A 17,814-nucleotide genomic window follows, 5' to 3' on the forward strand; every position below is an offset into this window, starting at 1 on the left:
TATTTGACACAGCATAGGTTTCTGACACAGGATGAATGTGGTGTAAGAACTGGAAAAAATTTAATTTACCTATTATGGTGGAATATCCATAAACTAAATTGTTTGTTAATTTCAATATATCAAAGAATATGTAGAATTCAATGTTTGATGTAATGTAATAAAGTTGAAATTTGGACCGTTTTTGTTCAATGTGGACCAATTTGGTAACATGTATAAATAATCTAAAATCTAAATACATGGGAGCCCATTTAAATACATCATAAAGGTATTAAAATAGAAAGTGACATCATAGTCATGGCTAAAAATAAACAAAAATCCTTAATCAGCAACATTTAAAGTAATATCTAAAAATAAAATTCCTTTGTAACCATAAAAGCCCATTTAAATACATCATAAAGATATTAAAATAGAAAATGACATCATAGTCATGGCTAAACATAGCAAAAAACCCTTAATCAGCATCATTTAACAGTAATATCTAAAAATGGAAATTACATCATAAAGGTATTAAAATAGAAAATGACATCATAGTCATGGCTAAAAATAAACAAAATCCTTAATCAGCATCAGCAACATTTTATAGTAATATCTAAAAATAAAATTCCTTTGTAACCATAAAAGCCCATTTAAATACATCATAACAGATATTAAAATAGAAAATGACATCATAGTCATGGCTAAACATAGCAAAAACCTTAATCAGCATCATTTAACAGTAATATCTAAAAATAAAAATTTCTTTGCAACCATAAAAGTAAAATAGAAAATGACATCATAATCATAGCTAAAAATAAACAAAAATTTTTTTTATTGGCAAATTTTAAATGGAGTTTGTTATACTAAAACAATAAATTTGCAACCATAAACATGATAAAACCCCATTTAAACACATCATAAAAGTATTAAAGAATTCAACTACATCATAAGGCTATAAAAATAGAAAATGACTTCATAGTCAAGGCTAAAGGTAAACAAAAAACCTTCATCAGCAAAATTTTATATTGGCAAATTTCCAATGAAGTTTATTACACTAAAATTGTTGGCAAATTTCCAATGCATTTATTAACAATAAAGTTATTGGCAAATTTCCAATTTACATAATTTAAAAGCAGTGTAGATGAGATATTTAAATGAGTTTGAATTACCAACCTTACACTGCTTTTAAATAATGTTCTTTACTCAATTATTTGTCTATTAAAATGGAAACCCTTGTTTTTTAACCTTTTTTCCCCTTATTCCTTAAACATTAGAGCCATAACCACCACCCCCCCCCCCCCTCCCCCCCCCCCCCTAGTATGGTCTGCTTCTCCTGCTAAAGTTCTTTTTGCTGGGACACTTTTTCCACTTGGACTCTGATTTACGAGATCGTATGTCGGTTGCAAATTCCAAGAGTCTTTTCTCTTGGTCATCCTTCATTTCAATGAATCTTATATGAAGTTCCTTGCGATCTTTTCTTGCACTTTTGCTTGCTATTCCTATAATTTCTTTGGCATTGCCTAATGTTTGTTTTATTTGCTCTATTACAACCGCCAATTTGGCATCGAAGAACTCTAAGAGTTTCAGTTATCACATTTTCACGTACTGTTAATTCTTTTACTACTTACATTTCCTGCAGCTGCTGGTAAATTGCTTTGTTATAAACGTCCGGTCTACACGAAAGATTAATTCAGCAAAAAAATTTTGTAGGCCATAGGGAAGACCTTCTCTGGATTTAGCTAAAGCCAATCTAGTGTCCATCGTTTCCCTTAAATCCTTCAAAGCAGCTGATATTGTGTCAGTAAAGTCACTGAAATACTCATTTCTATATCGTCTACATAACAAGTCTATACAATGTGCTAAAGCCAGAGAAGGTCTTGCCTTTGGTCTACAAGAAAATAGTAATATTCCACCAGCTGCAAGCTCTTGAATACCGAATGAGCTATGAAATGTATATCCAATATGCAGGTGAAGTTGATATATTGCTGCTAAGGTGGGGGGAATTTATATTTCAAAATTAAAATCGTCTCGTTTGTCATAGATTCTGGTACTGATATGACCGCTTATGTCAAATTCATTCGAGGTATACATGTAAGTTTAACTAGAGGCTCTGTAGAGCCTGTGTCGCTCACCTAGATCTATGTGCATCTTCAACAATGGACACTTTCCAACATTGTGGACTAGATTTAAATTCATGACAAAAATCTCATTTTTGTTGATCTTGTATTGCTTATCATGTTTTCTGTTTAAAGTTTCTCTCTATCTTCTTTAGTTTATGACCAAAACACAAAAAGGGTAAAAAAAACCTGTCATTTAACGGCAATCACTCTTATAAAGAGTCTACTAACGATTTTGGCAAAATTTTTACTTACTTGCAGATCTTATCTTGCTGATATTTTTTTTATATCTTAAAGTGTCTATCTATCCTTTATAGTTTTAAAGATTTTAGCCAAAAGCGTAAAATATTGGTAAAAATCTATCATTTAAGAGTAAGAACTCCAATATAGAGTTGATCGACTGACGATTTCGGTTATCTTGACCTATTTGAAGATCTAGTCTTGCTGATCATTTTTGCTTTAAAAAGTGGTTATCTATCTATAATAGTTTTCAAGATATAAGGCAGAACACTCAAAATGGGTGATCATTGTTAAGGTTGTAGATCTTGTCTTGCTGATCATTTTTGCATATTTAAATTTCTATCTATCTATTATAATTTTCCAGATATTAGGCAAAAATGCAAAAAAGTGATAAAAATTGTCATTAAAGAGCAATAACTCTAATAAGGCATCGTCAGACAATTGCAACTATTAAACTTGATTGTAGATCTTGTCTTTCTGGCCATTTCTGCTTATTTAGGTTTCTATCTATCGATTATAGTTTTTCAGATATTAGCCTAAACACAAACAATTGATAATAAATGGGGAATGTGTCCATGGGACACAGATGATGCACCCGCTTGCATATAACATTATAAAGGGACATTACTCAAGAACGGTAAAAGTGACGGTACCCAAATTCGTACTTGATCTGAGTTTTGTGGTAAAAAGCATTGTGTATAAGTTTCATAACATTTGGTTGAGGCAAAATTAAGTAAGAGAACGGAAACGAAAAATTCAGCATTTTTTTCATTTGTAAAGGGGCATAACTCTAGAAAGGTAAAAGTGACGCCACCGTAATTCACACTTGATCTGTGTTTTGTATTAATAAGCATAATGTATAAGATTCATAGCATTAGTTGAGGCAAACTTAAGTTAGAGAACGGAAACGAAAAATTCAACATTTTTTCCATTTGTAAAAGGGCATAACTCTAGAAAGGTAAAAGTGAAGCCACCCAAATGCAAACTTGATCTATGTATTATGGTAATAAGCATTGTGTATAAGTTTCATAACATTTGGTTGAGGCAAACTAAAGTTAAGAGAATGGAAACCAATTTCGGGACGCAAGAACGTACTGACGGACAGACGTACAGGGGTAAACTTAATGACCCCTCCACTACGGCGGGGGCATAAAAATCGTCCTTAAAGGGCAACAACTCAATAAGGAGTCGTCTAACGATTTCAAGCATGTAAAATTATTTGTAGATCTTGTCTTGCTAATCATTTTTGCTATTTAAAGTTTCTCTTCACCTATTATAATTTTCAAGATAATAGGCAAAATGAAAAATTTGGTAAAATACGTCATTTAAGGACAATAAATCCTATAAGAAGTCGTCTGACAGTTTTGATGTAAATGAACAATAGGTAGAGCCACGGATTTGTATAGTAAGACCTTCTTACTATACAAATCCTTGGTAGAGCTCATTATTCTGAACATTTTTGCCCCGTCAGATTTTCTCTACTTATAGCAGTTTTCAAGATAATAGACAAAACTTGCATTTTACCCCTATTTTTTTTTAGCCATGTCGGCCATGTTGGTTGGCATGCGGGGTCATCACACACATTTTTTTAAAACTAGATACCATTATGATGATTGTGGCCAAGTTTGGTTAAATTTGGCCAAGCAGTTTCAGAGGAGAAGATTTTTGTAAAAGCTAACGATGACGGAGAATGGACGACAAGTGATGAGAAAAGCTCACTTGGCCCTTTGAACCAGGTGAGCCAAAAATCAGGAACACTCAAACATAAACACTTTAAAGCCAAGGATGTTAAAATATTTAGAAATATAAGGAGCGATTTGAATAAAAAGGTGGAAGGCCTCACTGTGACTTTGAGATGAAGAACAGCAATAAAAGCGCTGTTCCTTTGCTGTTTGTGTGTTTTTTGCTGTGCATGTACTGATTTTGTGTCATAGATGGATAGATACCCCATATCCTTTGTTTTTCTATTAAAATCATTATAAGAATATAAAAAACACTCCACTAAAAAAAATACACTTAACTGGATAACACTAAATTGATCGAATAACTTATGATGGAAGCTATAAAACTCTTAAGGTGACAACATCACTTTAGGCTGAATATAACCAAAAAGTACCAAAAAAAATACAAATATTAATTCATTTATTATTGTCAACATTTATAATACAAACAAGCTTTATTTTAATGATATGCAAATTAGTTGGGCAGAGATGTCATTAAAAACAAACAAACAAAAAGAAATTACAATGAAGCTTTCCCATAGTCTGAAGCAGTATTTTCAAATTACATAAAGCATTTTTTTAATTAGAAATTTAATGTAACCTGTTTCGTGTATTATTGTGTGAAACCTGTTTTGAATCCCACTACCCCAATGTTATTAATATAAGGTGTCTTTCAATTCCCCCATCCCCCAAATTCCTTTAAAATTAAATCATTAATAGCCCCAAAGAAAAAAATCTACAGCAAATGATGGAATAAAGGGATAAAATCTGAATTGCCTCTCAATTTCAGGCTACATCTCATCTGAGGGGAAAAGGCAGGCATTAGCAGGTGTCCCAATAACCAAGGGATGATAATGGGTCTAATTTGATGAAAATCTAATAAATTTGATCCTAAACTAATGCTGAACTAAAATGAAGTGGATTTGTTTTTAATTTATAATTGTCAACATTCTGACTGACATTTTGTCTGATCTTCTAATGACATCATCTGCCACTGGTACAGTATATAAATTATAAAACAAAAAGTGCAAATGTATGTAAATAACATATCTTTCAATATATTATGTTGCTAAGCAACAGAGCTAATATATACAAAATTCTATCAATAATGGACTAGTATTTTATTTAGAAGCACTGGATATATTTTCTGTACACTCCATACACTTATATAACAATATGCTGTATTTAAATCCGAGCAAGCTCCCCTCTACCGCAGTAAATAAATTTTCCCAACAACTTAAAAATTTTCAAAATATATAAAAGCAAATATATTTTTATTGATTTCTCTTTGTCGTAAATTTATTACAATTTTGTATTCCTTATATTCTATCCATCAGTTTCCTTATTAATAACATATGAGCTGTTTTGGAAAGAAATAGACCTTATGCAAATGAATATCAGTACATCTGTTAACCTATTTCAGGTTGAAAAAATCTCTATGGAAAGTCTGTAACTGTTTGAAAATTGAGCTGTTAAAAAAAAATCCACAAAGCAGACCAAAATTAATCTTTTATTTTGTATTTGAATGTTTCAAAATCAATCAAAGTCTAAAAAATGTACATGTATACTTGCACTTGTATTAGGTTGATTTCTATCCGATGCAGCTCATATATTTAATTTTAGGCCATACTGGCTATCCATTTGAATGGATAAGGGAGAGTATGAAAAAAACTGTCAAATTCCCCCACAACCAACAAGCTTTTTTAATTAGTTGTTTGACATAAATAAAGTGGACAAAAAAACAGAAATAACCGAAGGGCATGTCCACAAATAAAACTTTGCTTCTGAATAAGATATTTAGCATACAATAGTATACAGTTTCTATGAGAAATAGAATGCTACCAGATTTATAAAAATCTAAAACTCTATATATAAAGGCCACTTCGTGATAACTTTGCAAAGCAATATATCTAATAACAAATAACCCTACAACAGAATACTTCAAATGGAGCTTATACATTTATCAAAACAAAAGTCGCTTTTATTTAAATCTGCAATCACCTAAAATTCAACAAACCAACTTAATATTAAGGACACTAATTCAGAGTAAATATTAGGAGCACTTTAATAGTGTCCTATTTTTGATTTGGACCATTGAGTTTAGGCTTTTGATCAAGTAAATGGACCTCCGCAGATATGGGGAAAGGTTTACAGTTTCCACCCTTGATTTTCAATCCTAATTTTTTTCAAATGAAGTAAATGTGATTGAAAATATGGCCTATATTCTGTGACATGATATGATACTTTTACAATGTTTGAATTTTTCACGAATGCGGTTGAATTTGGTAAACATTTTCAACACTCCTTTACCTATACCAAAATGTATGCTTTAATAGGATTAAAACTAGGTGACATACATACAAATTAAATAATAATTAATTTCTTTAATATTCTATACAATATTAACATAATTATTTATATATCATTATCACATTACATATATTACAACAATAAAATATGGAAAGGCAAAGTTTACATAGTTAGTAAATTTTCATTTACATCTACCAGAAATGAATGGCACACAGGTGCATCATTTTTGTATGTTATAAAATAACCATTGATGTTTTGTCTGATTCTATCCACAATTTTATCAGAAATATTCCAGGAAAACTTTTGCTGGATGTCTGAATATACTTAAACATCACATTATTATCAAGGAGAAATAAATTATGGAAAAATAACAAATCTTTGGTAGGCGAATTTTCATGGTAGATATAAAATATAACCTACTATTAATTTTTTCTATTGACTATTAATATAGCTACGTACAATGTGGTTAGGTTTTATTGCATTAAAAAATTCAACTATATATGGCATATAAGGAAGACTTATATATCAATAAACTTGCTTTTAATAAACATAAGTTGGTTTTCTTAAATAAAAATAAGTACTTTTCAACTTTAAGGACTGTCATTATCATCTTGTTTGCATATATCCCAGAGTTATCCCAGAGTACTGACAGTAATTTTTACTCATACTCTAATTACTTAATTTCACCTGATTGGGACTGACATTAGCAATTACCTGATCAGGGACATTCTATGTATCATTGAAATCACAACTGTAATGAATTGTTGAGCAACTTTGTTTTTGCTCTTCATCTTGATGTCTCAATAAAATATACCCCACATCTCAATATTTTCAAACTTAAATCTTTGAAAATACTTTTATCGGTATACTATTTAGGTCAATAAACATCAATATCACAAAAATGATAATTTCTCTGAAAATTAGCCTGCAATTGTAAAGCTTTTGATGCCACACTCATAAGGTCAAATTTATGAAGTAAAATTGCCTCTAATGTAAGAAAGGTCAACACGTAAATTTGACAATCTATCATAGAGAAAGAGATTTTTTCAAAATGTAAATAAGCTTGTATCACAAATAAAATGTGTATAAACATGTATAAAAAGACTAAAATATATCCTAAAATTTACTCCAAAAACACTCCGATAATATTACAACATTTAAATATGTGCCACTCAACAAGTTGCAAACAGGTTATTAAACTATGTGTTTCCTAAATATTAAACATGCTGTATTTTTAGCACTTAAGTCCATATTTATCATTACAATGCTGACAGACTGCATGAACTTATTTCCTATGTAAGCTAAAAGACATACTTGTATGCATTAAAAAAAATACAAGTATTACAAAAAAAAAGACATTTTAAGAAAAATGCAAAAATGCAAACATAAGCTAATTATAAAATAGCTTAAGGTTTGTACATATAGAAATGGACTATACTACGAAGGAGTATTTATAAGTATTCTTATATTGCAAACAGGTGTTTAATATAGTATTGATAAATATTTTTTTCACAAGCTCTGGGTCAAAGACATTTTGATAATTACAGTTTGATTGTAATTTTACAGACTGTGTGTGCATATTTTTGCACCATTTCAAAAATTATTTAACATTTGTATTATTTAGTAAAACTAAAGTGAACATAAACAACGCCCACTTTTGAAATCATTCTCTGACTTGATAATGAATTTCCTTACAATGACTTCACTGATGAATTCTGATATGTAAAATTGTGAGCATGAACTTTAACCTCACCAGCACATCCACTACAATATGGGACAAAAACTTCAATCAATAACATGGCACTTCTTTTCCGTATATTTACAAATATCTATTAAAAATTGTTCTTCTTTAACAATACAAAATACAGTCAAACCTGCTATAAAGGTCGCCCCTATTAAGTGAAAACCTGTCTTAGCCCACTGTAGTAATACATATACATTTTGAAACTCAATTCAAGGGTCACAGCTCTTATTAGGTCAGTTTTTTTCTGTTTCTGAGGGTGACCTTTATATACAGGTTTGACTATGCATACACTTTAAATAATAAATCTTGATTAGACAATGAACACACAGATATTATGGTTTAGTCTTTCAAAAGTTAGATGATGATGAATCATAATCGTCTGGTTTGTAACGAGCTTTCCTAATTTCTGCCAGCTTCAGTCTGGCTCTTTCAAGTTCTTTTTCTCTCTTTAAGATTTCTTCCTGTGCCTGCAATTCCTGTAATAAATATTTGAAAATTGTATAATTATATTGTCAGAGATGATTTATTAAATTCACTATCAAACTTCCATTGTTGTTCTATACTTTTCAGATTATCTGTATTTGAACTTATATCAACCAGATTGCAACTTACCAATTCAGAATGTAATGCATTCTGGGTAAAGTGTTAACCAAAATGTTGTGATTGGTTAGAAACTTCAAACAGTGATGTGATGTAATTCTCTCTTTCAGATAACTCATCCCCCCTCCCACAAAAACAAAATTAAAATAAAATTAAATAAATGTAATATAAAAATGATTTTTTATAAATCAATGGATATTTTCTAGAATTGTCTTAAATATTATCTAAGAACAACATCTTAAGAATATAATGTACATATAAGTGGTACAAGTTTGCAAAATATATAAAATAATGAATTCCATAATATACTTACAACCACTTGGAGCATCTTAATATGACTCTATATATTGTTTAAAATTGAAAATTACTCTTGGAGAAATGTTAAGTTGTTAAGATTTTCTCTATATATAATTTTTCAATGCATATCTTTGTTAAAATAGATGTTCATGCATATTCCTAAAATAATAAAAGACATGTCCTTGTTAAAAGATTTGATAGGAAGAATTGAGATGTCATAGATATGACAGTCAGATTACATTTTCCCTCTTAAAATATAATTGTAATATATTTTGTAACTTCTTCTTGATAAAACTGACTAACTCAACAGAAATATCATTTACTATGGAACCAAATAATTCAATCAAAAGCATGTAACTAACACAAACTCAGATTAACCCTATGAAAATACAAATTAAGTTCAGATTAACCCTATGAAAATACAAATTAAGTTCAGATTAACTCTAATAAAATACAAATTAAGTTCAGATTAACCCTATGAAAATACAAATTAAGTTCAGATTAATCCTATTAAAATACAAATTAAGTCAGATTAACCCTATTAAAATACAAATTGAGTTCAGATTAACCCTATGAAAATACAAATTGAGTTCAGATTAACCCTATGAAAATACAAATTAAGTTTAGATTAACCCTATTAAAATACAAATTAAGTTCAGATTAATCCTATTAAAATACAAATTAAGTCAGATTAACCCTATTAAAATACAAATTAAGTTCAGATTAACCCTATCAAAATACAAATTAAGTTCAGATTAACCCTATCAAAATACAAATTAAGTTCAGATTAACCCTATTACAATACAAATTAAGTTCAGATTAACCCTATCAAAATACAAATTAAGTTCAGATTAACCCTATTAAAATACAAATTAAGTTCAGATTAACCCTATCAAAATACAAATTCCTATGAGATTAAAATACAAGTTAAGTTGAGGTTAACCCTATGAAAATACAAATCAAGTTGAGATAAAAATAAAAATTAAGTTCAGATAAAACCTATTAAAATATAAATTATGAATGAAAATGAACATTGCGGAGGAATTATCTAAAAAAAAAATTCTAAAGGAAAAGGTACATTTTGGGGCTAATTTGGCCCAGTAGTATACAAAAAAATTAAAAATTATGCGACATCATTGTTAAACACAGCTTTTAAAGGCACACAAAACTATTAAAGCATTATTTTCATTTTTAAATGCTGCTGCATCAAAAGAAAAGCTTTAAGAAAAATCTAAATAAAAGGCAAGCCTTGTTGACTTATTTGACTGTGATGTAATTAATGACATTATATGCAAGATTCTTTTTATTAAAGCAAAATTAGGCTACTATTAAGAACATTTTGAATAAATTTTAGATTGCAAGCAAAGCTACTGAATTTTCTATTATTTTCTGGCTGTATATCTTATCACAAGGGTATGTTGTAAACCAAAACTGCATTGTTTTATTAAAATACAGATTGAACATTTGACTGAAAATCAGAGACGGTTGGAAATACTTTTGATTAGGGCCAATTCGGCCATGTCATTTAAAACAGACATTTGATATGAAAGAACTGTCTAGTTAATTTATTACACTTTGCAGCAAGTCTTTATGACCCAAAAATATTTCAAGTTTTTTGACTGAGGTTTTACCTTTCTCATGACAAAAACCCTAATATTTTTGTTTATGAAGTGGGTCTCATTGGGGTGTAAGCGTGATCTGGGATTGGCAGATTTTTTGTAAGCATGACACATGAAAGTCAAATTGTTTTGCCTGAAAATGGGAAACGAAGTTAGGCGGGTCACATGAAATTACAGGCGCTATTATTACAATGATAGGCGGGATCCAGGATCAGACACCCTCCCCCAAATGAGACCCCCTATGAATAGAAGCTTATGCCTTTACTTTCATGGTATTGTGATGATGAATTTTTATTGTCTAAGTGGACACATCAAGGTTGTTATAAAGTTTATTGCCTCTCTCACCAAAGCAATATCAATGCAATATTTTTGTGTAGCATCATAATGTTTTCCACATCTAGTTAAAAGCTAGCGTGTAATAGTCTATGATTTTTTGCATTAGTGAACATCTATCTACAAAGTATGAACAAAATCAGTGACAAAAGTAAGTTTAAAACCATCAAAATCACGACAGAAATGACCAGAAACTTGTTTAACATTGGCACTTCACTCATTTACAAATTGCCTAAAGTTATGGTAAAGCAGTGTGTAAAATACTGGAACTGGACTTCGTAAAAATATGATATAATCTGGATTATAACTTAAGAAAATTCTGTCCTACCCACATAATAACTTGAAGGAAACCCTAAAGACACATTTCTTTATTGGCCTAATTACAAAGACCACAATATCCAATTAATCATTTCTTAGAACTCTTTTATAAATCCTAAATGCATCTTTTTATTGTTAAAATGTTGTCTAAATTTACTTAAATAGTATGTTCTTATGTGCCTCATACCAAAATATGCCATAGTTGATGTTATTACTTTCCAAATATACAAAATGATACATTTGATTCTTTAATCAATTTAGAACACACTGTATAACTCTGATCTTTAAAAGTGTGAAAATTTTGCGAGGGGTTTATTTGTAGGTCCATTAATAAGAACCCCAATATTTTCCCTTGTGTTAATTTGATTATTAAGGAGGATAATGAGTTTGACCTTTGAAATTTCTAAAAATAAACCTATAACAGAAGAATGGAATTGAATGGAAAATACAGATATGAATATTGCTTTGAAGTGATCAGTCTAGTGAAACTGAAATGTTTTAATGAATGAAACGATTACTGTAAATTCAGAAATTACTGCCTGCATTTATTATTGCAATTTTAGAAAAATGCACTAAAATGCAAGATTAATTATTATGATTTCAGGAAAATCTCCATACAGATATATGTATCAAATATCAAAATGCGGGTTCTTATTATTGCGATACTCAGCCAATAGCATTATTCGCATTAATAAAAACCTTGCAATAATTTGTGAATTTACAGTAATACAGAGGTTGGGTGAATGAAGGAGAAGATTAATACAGACATATGAATTATTAATAATTATCATTATCCCTAAAAAAAAAAAAAGAAGAGGAAAACAGTGAAGAGTATAGCAACAGTCTGTTGATGTTACAAAGCAATGCCATCTTACACTCTTTGGTATATTTGGCTTTTCTAATTTTAGCCAGTCGTTCTCGAGCTTCCTGTAGTTTCCTTTCCATGATTAACATGTCTTCGTGAGCTTGTAATTCCTTTAAATAAATTGTCATTTTAGGAAGAATTTGTATGTGAAAGCATTAAAGTTTTCCTCTTAAATGACTCAATTTGCCTACAGAGTTTCACTGATTTTTATATTTGGGACCCAATCCTTGAAAACTATATTATAAGGATGGATTGGTGTTTATAGTCCAGTGGCAAATATTACATACATATCATAATGAGAATATCTTAATGTCATAACAATATGAAACCTGAGCTTCAGGCTTAGTCAGATTTTAAATGATCCAGTTCAAAAGGTATCACTCCATGGGAATAAATGTCACCCTAGTCAGACTCTGAGCCAAGTCTATTCTTCTTATATTAAAAGGGAGGTAATTAAATAATTGAAAACAGTTCGTTGAATGAACGAATTTAAAAACTGACATTATGAATATAAAGAGATGTGGTAAGATTGCCAATGAGACAACTATCCATCAGAGTTCAAATAACGTGGATATAAGCAATTATAGGTCACTGTACGGGCTTCAACAATGACAAGTGGTAAGATTCTTTTGGAAATCTAAATTCAAAATGAGTACCTCAAACTTGTTTTTGCATTAATGCATTGACTTTATTCATTACATTCATTGTGATAATGGGTCCATTTAAATGGACTTTTGGGATCATGTTTGGTCCATTATCTTGAATGTGTCAAGTTCCAGGTAGGATTGAAAGACAATTTCTGTTTTCATGTTGTACTCTTTATCTTTATGAGTACTCAGCTGAACCGACTACTTTCAACAACTTACTGCTGGACTTACTATTTCACTAGACCTCTTATACTTAAAATCTATCAAAGGGACATAATCCATCCAAATTAAACAACAAATAAAAAATCAAATGACGGGCAAAAATACTATTTTTCATCTCCTTAGACCCAATCAGCTCAGATCCATAATACTCTTGCAAATAATACACTACTGAAAGCTCTAGAAAGTAGATCCCAACATAACAACTGTGTACAATTAAAAGTCGAAACAATTTCCGTAAGAATAAAAAGCAACTGACCAGCAAAAAAATGATTTTTCATCTCATTGGTCCCAAGCAAGATTATGAAAATGATATGGATATACTACTCAGAGCTCCGCGGAAAGAAGACTCCAATGATCTGGCCCTTTTAACCTAAGATTATAATATGTCCTAACCTGTCTTATTCCTCCCACTCTGGTGGCATCTATGTTTACATCCTCAGTCTCCTCTGTCATTCCTTTGGCTTGTTGTGCTGCCTTCACTAAAGCATCTGTAGCTCTCTTTACCGCATTACCAGCAGACTAGTAACAAGAAAAAAAATTGAAAATATGTCTAACAATATTGAAAATATGTCTGAATAAGATTGAAAATATGTCTTAAAAAGATTGATAAAATGTCTACAAATTGAAAATATTTCTTGTGCAGATATTCAATTGTGCATTGAGCTTTCAAACTTGTGATGGTCACTTGCTTTCATTACATATAAATTCAAAACAAACAACATTCAATTTTATATTATGCATGCATTACCTTTTACAATGTAAATTTTGCACATGAATAGTTTCTACATAATGAATTGACCCATTTTAAATAAAGTGTTTGAATTATGGAAACATGAAACATATGCATAAGTTGGATGATTGATGGCTATTTAACATCCAGTGGCAAATATTACATATTCAGATGATAACATACACCTTGCTTTGTACCAGGCAGTCTATCTTAGTCTGCTGCAGGTAGGCATATAAACCTAATACTACGTGCTATTCTGACTCCGAGCCAACCAGTCTTTGCTCTTACTCCAAAATTGGGTGTGGCAGAAAAGCAGCAAATACCAATTCAAAAATCTATGGTTAATATTAAATAAGGAGATGTGACATAATTGTCAATAAGAAAACTATCCACTGAGACCAAATGATGTAGATGTTAGCAACTATAGGTCATCCTTGAGTCAACATACTTTTTAAGCTACTGTGGAATCATTTATTTTCGTTGGTATCAATTTTTGTGGATTGAGGAAAACTCCTCTATTTTCGCAGATAATTGATTTTATGGTTTTGCCAATCTCTGCATAGTAGGCCAATAGAAAATTTGTAATTCGTTGAAATTTTGAATTCGTGGTTCACCTGTACCCACGAAACCCACGAAAATTGGTATCCAACAAATAATAATGAATCCACAGCATTTATGCTGACTGATACCAAAAAATTAATTTCCATCACATAATGTAAGGACATTGTTATCTTGTTTTTGCATCTATGTTTGATTTTTTTGTTTGATGGAAAAGTCAAAATCAAAATAAGATCAGGCCATATATCTTTGCACTATACCAACCTGTAACCTCTGCATGGCCATTGACCCTGGATCAGCCTTGACCTTACAGGCCACCAATAATGCTGCTGTTGATCCTGCTACCTCTTTAGCTGATGCAATAAGTTTCTCCTCCGTAGCGTTACCTTGTACCATAGCATTAGCCGACTCACATAAACTGTGTGTTGCTCCTGCTACCATTCTTGCCTATAAAAACATGTTGAAATTTATTAACCTTTCTTCATAAATTGTATATATGCAATCATCTTAGAATAATCTATCTTTCTTTTGATTCATGAAAAACTTCCTATAAAGTTTATATATTGTGAAACTCATTAGCTTGGAATACAAAACCTTAAAAAAAAATTTTAACTGCGTAACTCATAGTTTAGACTTTTAGAATTACTCACGAAAGCAAAAGAAACATAGTGTTTACTAAAAAGCATTCAAAAAAAAAAAAAAAAAATCGTGAGTAGTTTAAGGCTCAGTGAAAGGCTATAACTAATACATTAAAAAATCTTTCCAATATAAAACTTTAAACACCCCCCCCCCCCCCCCCCAAAAAAAATAAGAAAAGATTATAGTGGTTGTTGATAATAAACAATCCTTAATGCTAAGATTTTCACATCTTCATTACATTACATAAAGGCAGTGAAAATACTGAACTTACTGCTGAGATAAGTCCCTGTGACCACTGTCCATCATCATTCTGGAAATCGGCTTTGTGGTATGCAGCTTCTATCTACAAAGGGAAGTAACTTCTACCTTAGAAATATCAATAATAATGATTAATAATATTGCTTCTACTTTCATGCATTTTACCAATACATCAAACAACACTGTTTTATATATATTGACAGGTAAGAAATCAGCAAGATCACTCAACGAAAATTTTGTTAAATAAAAAAAGTTTTAGTTCAAGTTGTTTATTTAAGTTCATGCTATTGTTGTCATTAATCAATCCACTCTGTCAGATTATTTACATGTTAGGTATCAAGTATGTTAAGATGAAATCAGAAAACAGAGAACAAATCATACAACAATTATATGTTAAGTCATTCAATAAAGTTATGCAATAAAGTTATGCAATTGAGCAGTTTTTCTGTAATAGATTCAATGCTACTGGAAAAGCAATTTCACAGATCTTAAGGTTTTAACTGTTTTTTTGCAAAATATAAATTCTATTAAAGACATACAACAGACAAAGAGTAAGAGAGCACATAAAATTTGTATACAATAATATTGTGGTAAATAAACATGCATATTATACAATAATATATTTTTTTTGTATATTCATATGGTCCTATGAAGGGATGTCCATTATGAAGCTTTTCATCAAGCAAATAAGACATTGTATAAGAATTTCTACATCTATCTTATTGTAGTATGTTCAGATAGTTCAGATACAACACAGATAGTCAACACACAAAATTCATGTTCCATTCTTTTAATCTTCTGATAATAAAAAAAGAAGCAAGAAAGCATAATTTTAATTCCAAAGTTTTTCCAGACATAATGTTTAACCATGTAGCTTGAACTAGATATGAAACCGGATTCAAATTGTCATTTAAGGGTAACTTAAACCTTATTAACAATTTTCAGCTAAAATGTTGACCATTTTCTAGTTAAAATCTTTACCATTTCCAGTTACAGTAGTTTATATATTGACCATTTTGAAAAGCTTACTTTATTTGATTTTTTGTAAAAAAGGCAAAAATAAAGTTGAAGTCAAACATTTTGCCTGTAAATGTAAAAGAGAATTTTTTTAAATCACAAACTGGTTTTGACCACTGGTACTGCAACACCCCCTTCCCTTTTTCCCTCTCCCCTTCTCCTCCAATTTTTTTTTCAAGTGGTATGCATTTTAAAAGAGAAAGCAGATTATTGTTGGAAGCTTTTAGATCATTGTGAATTCATGCAATTTTATGCCAAGAATTTTCTTCCACTTGACAATACTTGGTTTGCAATAGATTTAAATAATCAGTATCTGTATAATCTCATGAAAATCATGAAACAACAGCAAGAAGAATGATTTTACATAAGCAAGACTAAAACACATCTCTACTCTTAGTACTATTACTTTAAAGAAAACAGTGAAGACTGTCCCTGCAAATCTAAGTACTTGTCTACAACCAAATTTTTAAATCACTTGATGAACCTATAGATAAGTAGGGACTATCTCAAAATGAAAAGTGAATTGTCAATGAATTGTTTCCTGCCATTCTGAGATGACCTTAGGAAAACACCATTGCAGGATTCCTCAGCCTATATTCTAGATGACTTTTTTTCCTTTAAAGTATTTAATAGAAGGGATATATCTAAATGTATATTTTCCAGAAAATATCAAGGTGAAAACCATCCATCTTGAGATAATCCCTTTGATACAAGCTAGCTTCCTCTATTGATTAATATTCCTTATTTACACAGCTATTTTTATAAACCCTCTGCCATTTTTATAAAAATACAATTGCAAAGCACACCACCACTACAAAGCGTGTTATAATTTTACCTCTTTTCTAGTACGGATCTGAAAAGCAGTAATGTTAACTTCTAATCACAGTTAATATACTAACAGGCAATCATTCATAATAAAACAAGAAGAAAGATCATGTACAGTAATCAACTTAAATATGTCTTTTGACTTATCAATAATACAAACCAGTTTTAAACTAAAAGGGCTGGTGCACAAATAGAAATCATTTTGCACATCAAAAGTAAAAGCTGAAATGTCTACAAAAAGTTATTTCTTATGTATAATAAGGAAATTGTAATGGACGGTATTAGATTGCCATTATTTGAACTACGCTAAAAGTGGAATAGAATAATTTCTGCAGAGATGACTGCTTTCACTGCTTCAAATGAACATTTTTTTTTATCTGTACTAACAAGTAGTTCACAGAAACCTTGGCCATCGCCATTAAACTTTAACTGTTCTAAACAGGCCTTTCAGTAAAGCTGCAGGCATCAGGTCTACTGGCTGAAATATTATTTCATACAATGTGTTAAAGATTTGCTTTCAAACTTTAGAGAAGGAGGGTCACATGACCAGTGTTATTGTTAAAAGAACAGGTCTATCACTGGAATGAACATATGTATATGTTAGGGTAGACCCGGTTTGTTAATAAATGATAAATTTTCATAGACCTTTCTTAGTTAATCAAGGGTCTAAATGTTACTAGTACAAATTAAAACAAAAACAATGAATAGAAAAGTTGAACTATCATTAGGAATTCTATACTGACACTTTTTTCTAAACTTTCTAATTTTGGGATGTCTG

At 30.4% G+C, this 17,814-nt stretch overlaps 1 protein-coding gene across 10 annotated transcripts in view; it reads right to left on the bottom strand.

Annotated features, from left to right (window-relative positions):
* Window positions 1-4,458: 4,458 nt before the first annotated feature.
* Window positions 4,459-17,814, bottom strand: part of LOC127721611 (talin-1-like) — a 141,738-nt gene continuing 128,382 nt past the window's right edge. For 8 of the 10 annotated variants that reach the window (XM_052228384.1, XM_052228385.1, XM_052228376.1 and 5 more), the window contains 5 exons: window positions 17,047-17,064; window positions 15,208-15,279; window positions 14,562-14,744; window positions 13,403-13,528; window positions 4,459-8,584 (listed from right to left, as the gene is read on the bottom strand). In XM_052228384.1, the coding sequence (XP_052084344.1) occupies window positions 8,456-8,584; window positions 13,403-13,528; window positions 14,562-14,744; window positions 15,208-15,279; window positions 17,047-17,064 (528 nt within the window). In that variant the 3' untranslated portion in view covers window positions 4,459-8,455. Of the gene's footprint in view, window positions 8,585-12,150; window positions 12,251-13,402; window positions 13,529-14,561; window positions 14,745-15,207; window positions 15,280-17,046; window positions 17,065-17,814 lie in introns of all 10 variants that reach the window. The other 2 variants (XM_052228383.1, XM_052228382.1) reach the window with 2 other exon arrangements.

The sequence above is a fragment of the Mytilus californianus genome, unplaced genomic scaffold, assembly GCF_021869535.1.
Source record: "Mytilus californianus isolate M0D057914Y unplaced genomic scaffold, xbMytCali1.0.p SCAF_12, whole genome shotgun sequence".
In the NCBI taxonomy this organism is placed as follows: Eukaryota; Metazoa; Mollusca; class Bivalvia; order Mytilida; family Mytilidae; genus Mytilus; species Mytilus californianus.